Consider the following 10,966-nt stretch of genomic DNA (forward strand, 5'->3'; position numbering starts at 1 on the left):
GTTCACAGGGGATACAGAAAATGCAGTAGGCTGGATTTGGCTGTGTAGGTCCTAGTTTGCTGATCCTAGATTTATAATGTAAATGCCATTACCATTCAAGAAAGAAATGCAAGTGGATTTTATGTGTACATTTTTCTAATGAAAGTGTTTATTTTTTAAATCTATAATTGCTAATTCTTTTTATTATACATTATGGAAGTTATTAAACTGTACTTGGCGTCAGGCATAGATTCCAAGTAAGAATTATTAAGTAACTGGTTAGAAAAGAAAACGAAGACATGCTTTAAACTATATTTGCAAAATACAAAGCATGAAAAGCAAATATATAAAACTACCCATTTTTTTTCTTGATAGAAATGGAAACTTTAGAAGACCATCCAATATTCAACCCAGCCATAAAGGTTTCACATCAACAAAACGAGAGAAAAAAGCCTCCGCTAGCCACAGAAGGCGAAAGGGCTTTAAACCTTAATTTATTGGAAAAATCTGCAGCTGCTACTGAAGAAGAGAAAGGTAAGCTTAGGGGAAAGGGCTGTTGCTTTGCATTTTGGCAGGTTCCTTCAGCTGACAGTAGAACTGTGCTTTCCTGGGGTTTCCTTCTAGGTGATAACAACATGATGACTCGCTTGGAGCAGTCTGTCTTTGCAGAGGCATTAGCCAAGGCCATCTCTCTCTGGTTCATTCTCCAAACTTGACAGCTAGATTTTAACTATCAGTTTGGCACTGCCTAGAGTCATGTGTGTGTGTGTGTGTGTGTGTGTGTGTGTGTGTGTGTGTGTGTGTGTGTGTGCGTTTATTGGCAGGGTTTGTGCACTTGAGTACCGAGGAGGCCAAAAGGATGTTGGGTGCTTGAGAGCTGGAGTTACAAGCGGCTGTGAGCTGCCCCACATGGGTGCTGGGAACCAAACTCAGGTCCTCTGCAAGAGCAGTACATGCCCTTAACCACAGTGAGCTCTCTGCTCAGTCCCTGAAAAAACCCTCTTGTCTTTATCAGACTAGTCTTTGGGCATGTCTGTGAGGAGTTCTCTTAATTGATAACTGATTTAGGAGGGTCCAACCCACCATTGGTGACTGTGTAAGAAAGCTAGCTAAGCATGAGGCAGATGCGAGCCAGCAAGCAACATCCTCCTCCAGGGTTTCTGCTGTGTTTCCTTGGATGTGAGAAAATTCCTGCCCTGACTTCTTTCAGTGATGGTCTATGAGCTGGGAATTGTAAGCCAAATAAACCTTTCTTCTAAAAGTTGTCCTTAATCAGCGTGCATTTTAACAACAGAGAGCAAACTAGTACACTGTCTTTCTGGAAAATATGAATGATAGTTTATGTAAATGCAAGTCTGTTTAAACCTTCTTTATTTGCTGCTTCTATGGTTTTTAATCTTGGAGATCAAACCCGGGGTCTTATACACTGAGGCAAGTGTTCTGCAGGAGCTGTGTCCCAGCCTCTCCTTTAGTGACATCGGTTACAAGCCCAAAGCCTTGCATGGCTTTTCAGAGCTTTTGCTTTCGGATTCACTTATATTGTTCCACTTTGTTTTCCAGTGTTCTAGCCACTTGAGTCCTTACAAACTGTCATTTGACAGTTAGTTCCATTTGCTTAGCTTGCTACCCCTAGTGCCAAGGCACAACTCAACCAATACTATTTCCTGACTCCCTAAGTCCTCCCTGACCCTGAGATGTGAGTGATCATACATTACTATGTATTGCTGCACTTACTAATTGTATTCTTTGCATGTTTATCAGATTATATGACAGGCCACACCTATATTAAATGATAGACTTTTAAAAATTATTAACTCATTCAGTAGTATTTATTGAATCATTATTGTACAAATAAAAGGAGTTATGTGAAAAAATAACGCAATCTAAATATGGAATGTAAGCACAGATGTTTTTAAATCATGATTTGTGCTTTCAGAGAATACTGACTTTTTATATTAGAGCAGGGCTGAGATGTTGCTCAGCAGTTATAAACACACACTGCTCTTGTAGAGGACCTGAGTTCAGTTCCCAGCACCCACTTTGGGGGGTTTGAAAGGACCTGTAACTCTAACTCCAGGGGATCTGACACCCTCTTATGGCATCTGTGCTCATATGTATATATCCACACCCACCCAGATACACACATTCAGATATAATTTTGATAATAATAATAGAGTAGAGAGCTCTAATTTGAGCTGGGGCTACTTTCCTTGTAATTAGTTCTGGGGATAACCAGATAGCCTGACAGATCATCAGATGTTAGCCTAGTGGCAAGTTGGTGGGAAAAAAATTCCAAAGGAGAGGGATAAGTTACAAGTCTTTTGGTAAAATGAGTTTATAGCATCACTATTCAACAGATTTTCTATAATTGAGACATACTATATCTGAGTTATTTGACATGAATATTGTGTACTTAAGATGTGAAATTGTAATTGGTTTCTAACCACAAGGCTGGTAGATACTGGGCCAAGCACACTTTGAACATTTAAAGAATTGCCTGAGGACCAGAATAATCACAACATGAGGGAGGAACAGCATATGATAGTAGAGGCGGACCACAGAAGCCTTTTAGGGCCCTTACCAAGAATGAGTACTTAATTTTAGATATACCAGGGAGCCATTGAAGGGGCTATTGATGGCTATGTTAAGCAGAGAAATGGTATCTGACATATTTTTTCCAGTAACTACACGGAGGGCATCCTCCCAAATATTGTCATTCAGTAAATATGACCATGCATCAGGTCCTCAAGGTCGGCCAGGTGTGGGAAGAAGACAAGGGGGATCAGGAGTTCAAGATCATCTTTGGCTACAAAGCAAGTTTCGGGTCTTCCTGGGCCATGTAAGGCACTGTCTCAAAACTAACAGCAACAACAACAAAAGCTTCAGGATGTTCTATGGTTTAATCTATGAAGAAGATTGCCCCACCTAGAGAAGAACAAACCTTTGTCTGGTCCTTCTTCACCTATTCTCTTCAGAAATGCTGTTCCCAAAAGGGAGAGCACGCTGATCGCTCCATAGAGAATTTATATTGCTGTTACCACTCTTAAAGAACAAATCTTTGCCTTCCATTTAAGGTAAAAAGAAAGACCCTCATGATGTAAGAAACTTTGACTACACTGCTCGAAGCTGGACTGGAAAATCTCCCAAACAATTTCTTATTGATTGGGTCAGGAAGAACCTTCCCAAGAGTCCAAACCCTTCCTTTGAGAAAGTTCCAGTAGGTAGATACTGGAAATGTAGGTATGTTTTTCTGCTTAACTGAATGAACTTTTAGAAAACTGTGAAGTGAAAATCCTTTTGTTTCTTGTAAATTGTGTAAATGTTTAGAAATGTCAGGCTTGTAATTCTAGCACATAGGAGGCTGAGGCAGGGGTTCCAGGCCAGTGAGTTCAAAGGTAGCCTGGCCTGTAGAGGGAGACCTTATCTCAGAAGCAAAACATGGATCTAGTAGGCATTTAAGAAACTCTTAATCCCTCATTTCCAGTTCCCTTTGCTTATAAATCATTGTCTAATGCAGTGCCTCCCATGGAATACTTAGTAATTGTTGTAAGTTTAAGTTTGATGTTAATGAATTACTGACTTTTTTTATCTGACCTCATCAATTTTTTTTTTAAGAAAGGTTTTATTGTTATTTTCATGCTGCTTTTTAGGGTAAGGGTCGTCAAGTCTGAAGATGATGTACTGGTTGTATGTCCTACAATCTTAACAGAGGATGGCATGCAAGCTCAGCACCTGGGAGCGACATTAGCCCTTTATCGTCTAGTGAAAGGGCAGGTGAGCTTCTGTAGGTCTTGATACTTCCAGAGATGCCCATGCAAGTGGAGCATCCCTGATGCCAAGCTCTGCAGTCTGAAAGGCTTCAAAACCCAAGTCCTTCAGCACAGACATGATGCCATGTAGAAAATTCTGCACTGAGGAATTTGCTTTTGTGAATGAAATTATTGAAAGCATTGCATATGATTACTTTCAGGCTTTCTGTGAGAGGCATGAATAAAGCAAACGGAGTCTTCCCAGTATGCCCCACTGTGTGTGTGCCAGAGTCTCTAAGTCTAAAATCTGAAACACGTAGTTCTGAGGATTTTGGGTAACAGATGCTTGTCCTACAACAAGATTGTCCAATAAAACTCAGTCTTTCAGCCTAAAAAATATATATGCAGGTGGTTCCAAGATTTTTTTTAAGATTTATTTATTTATTTTATACATATGAGTACACACTGTAGCTGTACAGATAGTTGTGAGCCTTCATCTGGTTGTTGGAAATTGATTTTTTTAGGACCACAGCTCTCTCAGTTCCTGCTCGCTCTGGCCCAGAGATTTATTTATTATTATATGTAAGTACACTGCAGCTGTCTTCAGATGCACCAGAAGAGGGCATCAGATCTCATTACAGGTGATTGTGAGCCATCATGTGGTTGCTGGGATTTGAACTCAAGGACCTTTGGAAGAGGAGTTGGTGCTCTTACCCGCTGAGCCATCTTACCAGCCCCTGGTTCCAGCTTTCAATTTTAGGTTATATTAACTGAGGAGTTGGTGCTCTTACCCGCTGAGCCATCTCACCAGCCAGCTTTCAATTTTAGGTTATATTAACTATGTGCCTGGAGTTTAAAGAAAGAGTAAAGTCCTACTGAAGGAAGACACGCTCTGAGAGAGCACCATGCTCTTTTTTAATTTTAGATTGTCAGCATTTCCTTTTTATAATAAACGTGTTTCTATGCCTTCATGGGAAGTGCTGCTTGACCTCGAAGACCATGGGAAGAGGAACCTTGACCACAGCAACCTTTACTTAAAAACAAAAAGGCATTCAGTTAGGGCTCACTTGCAGTTTCAGGGTCAGTACATGATCATAATGGCAAGAAGCAGACAGACTAGGTGTTGGAGCAGTAGCTGAGAGCTTTATGTCTTGCTCTGCAGTCCGCAGGTGGGGGAGGGGGCTGGACCCTGTGTGGACTTTTGAAAACCCAAAGCCCACTCCCATTAGCACACTTCCTCCAACAAGGCCACACCTCCTAATCTTTCCAAATAGTTCCATGAACTGGGGACCAAGGCTTCAAACATGATCCTGTTTGGCTATTGTCCTTCAAACCACCACAGGAAGTTGTATACTAAGTAGGAGTCCAAACAGTTGCTCTTTTCCAACTTCTGCCAAAGTTCATGTCTTATTTCTTGAATTTTGCCTAAGTAAAGTATTAAAAACTATATGTGCTTGGTAAAAGCAACTGTTGCTTCCACAGAGAGAATTGTTCTTTGATAGCAGGCAAGAAGAATAACTGAAGGGTCTGTTTGGTATCATCCTTTTAAAATAGTTTGACTTATAACACTATCACTGCCAGATCTCACAGGGAGCTTTGTGTTTCCAATTGCTCTGTGGTTCATCTACATAGTGTGTATGTACTAGCCCCACAGGAACACTTACTGAACATTCATTCCATAGTTTACCATGCTCTAAAAGTAAGCACTTCACAGGTCCTCTGTTAGCTATTTTTAAGTGCAGAGACAGAAACCAGAAACATTACCTTACTCCTACCTAGTCACATAGCCACTAAGTCAAGAAACCTGACTATGGTGCACCATTTGTGAATTGACAACTTATGCATGTGTATCTTCTATTAATGACTTTAGAGTTTAAAGATAAAGCTACATTTTAAGAGACAGTCAGCTCCCCTATGTTCTCATGTACTGAGTTCTGAGATCCAGTCAGCACAACCTAACATAGCTGCTGCTTTCCTTTTCAGTCTGTCCATCAGTTACTCCCTCCCACATACCGGGATGTTTGGTTGGAGTGGAGCGATGAAGAAAAGAAAAAGGAAGAACTCAATAAAATGGAAACCAATAAGCCACGGGATCTTTTTATTGCCAAGCTTCTGAGCAAATTGAAGCAGCAGCAGCAACTGCAGCAACAGCAACAGCATCCTGAAAATAAGAAAGAGAGCACTGAGGACCCTGAGGAATCTTGGGAAAACTTAGTTTCAGATGAAGATCTTTCTGCACTGTCCTTGGAGCCCACAAACGCAGAAGACCTGGAGCCTGTTAGAAACCTCTTCAGGAGGCTGCAGAGCACACCCAAGTATCAGAGACTCCTGAAGGAAAGACAGCAGTTGCCTGTGTTCAAACACCGGGACTCAATTGTGGAAACTCTTAAGAGGCACCGGGTTGTGGTCGTAGCAGGTGAAACAGGGAGTGGCAAGAGCACCCAGGTACCACATTTCCTGTTAGAAGACCTGCTTCTTAATGAGTGTGGAGCAGGGAAATGTAACATAGTCTGCACCCAGCCCCGAAGAATCTCCGCAGTGAGCTTAGCCACCAGGGTGTGCGAGGAGCTGGGTTGTGAGAGTGGACCTGGAGGAAGGGTAAGGCTTGTTCTCTCCCTCTGCCTCTGGGAGGAGTGCTGGGCTCGACTTTGCTCTCGGGAACGGTACAGTGTGCTAGTTCTGATAACTGAATGTTCAAATATGTTACTACTTGCCATTCAAGGAATGCGGATAATTCAGATTTGACTTTGATATATATATATCATATAGCTTACTGTCTCTTTGAGTCTTTTCTGTGGAATGTATCCTTAAGGGGTTCCATTCTTTTCAGCGAACAGAAAAAAGAGAGCAAGGTAGATAAGAATATTAGATTGCTCAAAAAGGAAGAATAAATGATGGCTGTAGAGATGGCTGAGAAGGATAGAGGCAGCTGTGCATAGGCCTGATGACTTTAGTTGAATTCAGATCCTATAGGATGGCTGAAGAGAACCAACAGTCATCCTCCTGTCTCTGCATGTGCACCATAGTTTGCACAAGCCTACACTTGAGCACACTAAATTAAGATGTGAAATTTAAAATTATTGAAACAAATCTTATAGCTTCACACAATTGAAAACCATAGAATTAAACTTTTTGGCATATTCAGGTAAGATTTCATACTGTAGCCCAAGACAGCTTGGAATCCACTGTGTGACCCAGGCTGGCCTTAAACTCACAGCAGTACACCTGCTTCAGCCTCCTGAGTACTAGAACTACAGGTGTGAGCCACTATGTCCAGCTTGAAATGGACTCCTGATAATAAGGTGCATGAGCCAATCTGCCTGGACTACTGCATTGTCTTAGCCAGGGTTTCTATTCCTGCACAAACATCATGACCAAGAAGCAAGTTGGGGAGGAAAGGGTTTATTCAGCTTACTTCCATATTGCTGTTGATCACCAGAGGAAGTCAGGACTGGAACTCAAGCACGTCAGGAAGCAGGAGCTGATGCAGAGGCCATGGAGAGATGTTCCTTGCTGGCTTGCTTCCCCTGGCTTGCTCAGCCTGCTCTCTTATAGAACCCAAGACTTCCAGCCCAGGGATGGCACTACCCACAAGGGGCCCTACCCCCTTGATCACTAATTGAGAAAATGCCCCACAGCTGGATCTCCTGGAGGCACTTCCCCAACAGAAGCTACCCTCTCTGTGATAACTCCAGCCTGTGTCAAGTTGACACACAAAACAAGCCAGTACATGCTTGGAGCATGATCGTGGGCTCTGTGCTGCATCTTTGCAGCTCATTTGCCAGCGCACTTGTGAGAGCTGATGGCTGCTCTGTTCTCTCCACAGAATTCCTTGTGTGGCTATCAGATCCGGATGGAATCTCGAGCTAGCGAATCTACCAGGCTACTGTATTGTACAACTGGAGTTTTGCTAAGGAAACTTCAAGAAGATGGTCTTCTGGCTGATGTGTCTCATGTCATTGTCGATGAGGTAGGGAGGGTTTATAATTGTGTCCAGACACACTCTAAACATGTTTGTATTAAGCCGATGTGGCCGGTGACAGTAGCCAATACTATTCTTGTACATACCACATTCCATCCATCTAATGATTTAGATGTGTCTAGCAAATGCCTTGTGTTAATGGATTCGCTGGGTAAGTGCTATATCTTCTTGCTGTTTGCTTGCTGCTGTTTAAAGCATCACACAGACTCAAGCGCATGGTCAGCTAATCCTTTTGAGGAGATGGAGGTACATGGAGGTCCAGTGGTGTAGCTAGAGGCTCAGGCGCTCTGTCACCGCCTTCCTCTCCACCAGTGGATACTCCTCAGCCACCACACTGAGATGTTTCAGCACTGGCTCTCTAACTCTTTCATAGAACACAAGGAATCATCAGCATACATTTTTTTTCCTCTAAATATCCTTTAATGTACATCAAATTCCAGTACACATGTTCTGAGTTCTATGTTAGGACAGTTTGAGATGTTTACCAGCCTACTCTAGTAAACTCAAGAAGAGATAGATAGCAATTCTCTTTTCAGAAAGTATTATTAAATTGTTCTATCAAGGAAGGATAGCTGACACCTGTATAGTTCAGTGCTTAGTTGGCTGAAACAGGAGGATTGCCTCAAGTTCCAGGCCAGCATGGAATAGTGGAGACTACCTCAGTATGCAAAAAAGAGACGTTGGATGTAAAATGCAGTAGTAAAGTTTACTTAGACTTTGGGTTTTTTGAGATGGTACCTTTGTTTTGTTTTGTTTTGTTTTTCCAAGACAGGGTTTCTCTGTGTAGCCTTGGCTGTCCTAGAACTCCCTCTGTAGACCAGGCTGGCCTCAAACTCAGAGATCACCTGCCTCTGCCTCCCAAGGGCTGGGATTAAAGGCATGTGCCACCACTGCCTGACTGAGATAGGATCTTGCTGTGTAGCCCAGGCTGGCCCCTCATATCAGTCTTCCTGTCTCAGCCTCCCAAGTGCTAAGATTACAGGTGTGTGATGCCACACTGGCTCATTCATTGATTTGTAATGAAAGGATTATATATAGATTACTTTTCTCTTTTGGGTTAGGAAATATTAGAAAAACAAAAATTACAACCTCACAGTCCAGGAAAAGACAAACAGTTTGGTGGTTTAATTCATACTTTTGATGTGCATTTCACATGTCTGTTAGTTGGCGGTTCTCTCACTTCATCTCACGTGATCTTCAAAGGGCTTTACAGTACTATTGAGTTTATAGTTGTTGTGGGATCTAAGTATATTCTTTGCTGATACTCATGCTCTGTTTCTGACCTCAGTAAGAGGTATGCTTAATGCCATGTATTTTTATTAGCTCTAGTGCATGTTATCTCTTTTACAATCCTGACTGCAATTCATTTTCATCTTTCTGATGACGTTTTCTAAGTCTCTGGGATCATCAGGATCTCCCTTGTGATCACTTGAGACATGGATCTCCAGCTGCCTTCCAGATGCTTTGACTCTCCAGATGGCAGCTTCACTGTCCTTCCCTGCTGGTCCTTGTACCTTGTCCCACTCCTCTCCTGAGTTCAGCGAGGGAGCCCCACCATTTACTCTCTGGCCACCAAAGTAAAAGCGCCCAGCCAAAAGCCCATGTTCCCCTTAGCTCAGCCTCGTAGTTAGGTTTGTTTTCCTTCAAATCCACCTCTTTTTTTCCCCTCATTCAGTGGTCTTGCTCCTTGTAAGGGTCACCAATATCTTGAGTTACCACAGCAGCATCTATAAATTCACTTCCACTTTCACTGGGTACTTCTCTAGCCTTGTCTCTTGTGTATCTCCCACCCCAGGGCCCAAGTCGTCATTTTGATTTTAGTTCCTGAACTATATTATGAACCCTCCTGACACTCTGGGTTTTTTAAATCTTGTGTGAAGAGAGGGGTGGATGCGAGTGGGTGTTTTGAAATCATACATGTCTATGCACCATGTGCATGCCTGTTGCCTGCAGAGGCCAGAAGAGGGCATCAGATCCCCTGGAACTGGAGTTACATGTGGGTGCTGGAGTGTAAGAGCAGCCAGTACTGTTAACCACTGAGCTATTTCTCCCTGCCCTTGTTTGTTTATTTTGTGTACCAGGAATTGAACCCATGGCTCTATGCACTCATCGTGATTTGATGCATGAGTCTGTCCCTTGACCTAACTACTTTTTCTTCCCTTTCTCATCCTGTTTCTCTCTGTCTATGCTGCCACTCAGACTCATACATCAGCTTTCAGCAAGTTCTCTCACAGTATATACCATACCTTCTGTCTTAAGTGCTTTTTAATTCTCAGCATATTCCATAACCAGGTCCTTACTGTCATTAGGCTATGTTCTCTGGATTTTGCACTATGCCATTTGATTGTCACATAACTCCATGACACTTTCCTCATTTGTATGGAGGAATAAATAGACCCAGAGATATTTATATAACTTTCCCAAAGTCATACTATAAGTGGCCAAGTCAAGAGATGAATCCAGGGAACTGGTCCCCAGGTTTGAGTGCTTAAGCAGTCCAAGGGGACTGTGAAAGTTACTTATTATCTTGATGTACTTCATCTTTGTTACAAATTAGGACAGAACAATGTAAGTGTACAGAAGGTGAGAGCACAGACATACATGTAGCAAATACTTGTTACATTCTGACAGCATACATTATCTATATCCTGTAGCAAGGTTAGAGTCCTCCTTATATCATCTGTGCTTTGTAGTAACTGTGGAGTCCCACTTAAATGCATGTGTCAGAAGGGCAGGAAAATCCTTTTTCTGGATAATGATAAAGACCTGGCCAGCCTCCTGTTGCTCAACTCATTTTTTCTACTTAGTAGACAGACTGACCATCTGTCTTCTGTGGTGGTAATAATGTGCTTTTGCCTGAATAGCAGAGTGTTAGGAGTCAGGCTTCCCTCTAAGTGAAATCTGGGAGATAGTCTGATCTTGTCAGCTACGCGTGAATGATCCAAAGCACCTCCCAGTGTAGAGCCATGCTTCTGTTGTTATTTATCTGCTAATTCTTATCATTGACTTCAGTCCTAAGAGAATAAGCATAGTTTTAGTTCTGAAGATAAAAAGCCTTATTTGAATATCCAGCTTCATCACCCCACATGTCCTGACTATACTCAAATATTAAGTGTGAGTAGATTCAAGCATCAAGATTATTTATTCTCAGACCCTATGTGTGATTGATTTTGTGTTGGCTTTCCATTAGGTCCATGAGAGAAGTGTCCAGTCAGATTTCCTGCTCGTTATCCTGAAGGAGATTTTGCAGAAACGT

General features: G+C 42.2%; 1 protein-coding gene across 1 annotated transcript in view; it reads left to right on the forward strand.

Moving 5' to 3' along the window:
- Positions 1-10,966, forward strand: part of Dhx29 (DExH-box helicase 29) — a 46,904-nt gene that overhangs the window by 19,101 nt on the left and 16,837 nt on the right. Inside the window, exons 8-13 of the mRNA XM_031360101.1 lie at positions 355-513; positions 3,054-3,219; positions 3,630-3,753; positions 5,712-6,326; positions 7,555-7,698; positions 10,901-10,964. Of these exons, the coding sequence (XP_031215961.1) occupies positions 355-513; positions 3,054-3,219; positions 3,630-3,753; positions 5,712-6,326; positions 7,555-7,698; positions 10,901-10,964 (1,272 nt within the window). The remainder of the gene's footprint in view (positions 1-354; positions 514-3,053; positions 3,220-3,629; positions 3,754-5,711; positions 6,327-7,554; positions 7,699-10,900; positions 10,965-10,966) is intronic.

The sequence above is a fragment of the Mastomys coucha genome, unplaced genomic scaffold, assembly GCF_008632895.1.
Source record: "Mastomys coucha isolate ucsf_1 unplaced genomic scaffold, UCSF_Mcou_1 pScaffold8, whole genome shotgun sequence".
In the NCBI taxonomy this organism is placed as follows: Eukaryota; Metazoa; Chordata; class Mammalia; order Rodentia; family Muridae; genus Mastomys; species Mastomys coucha.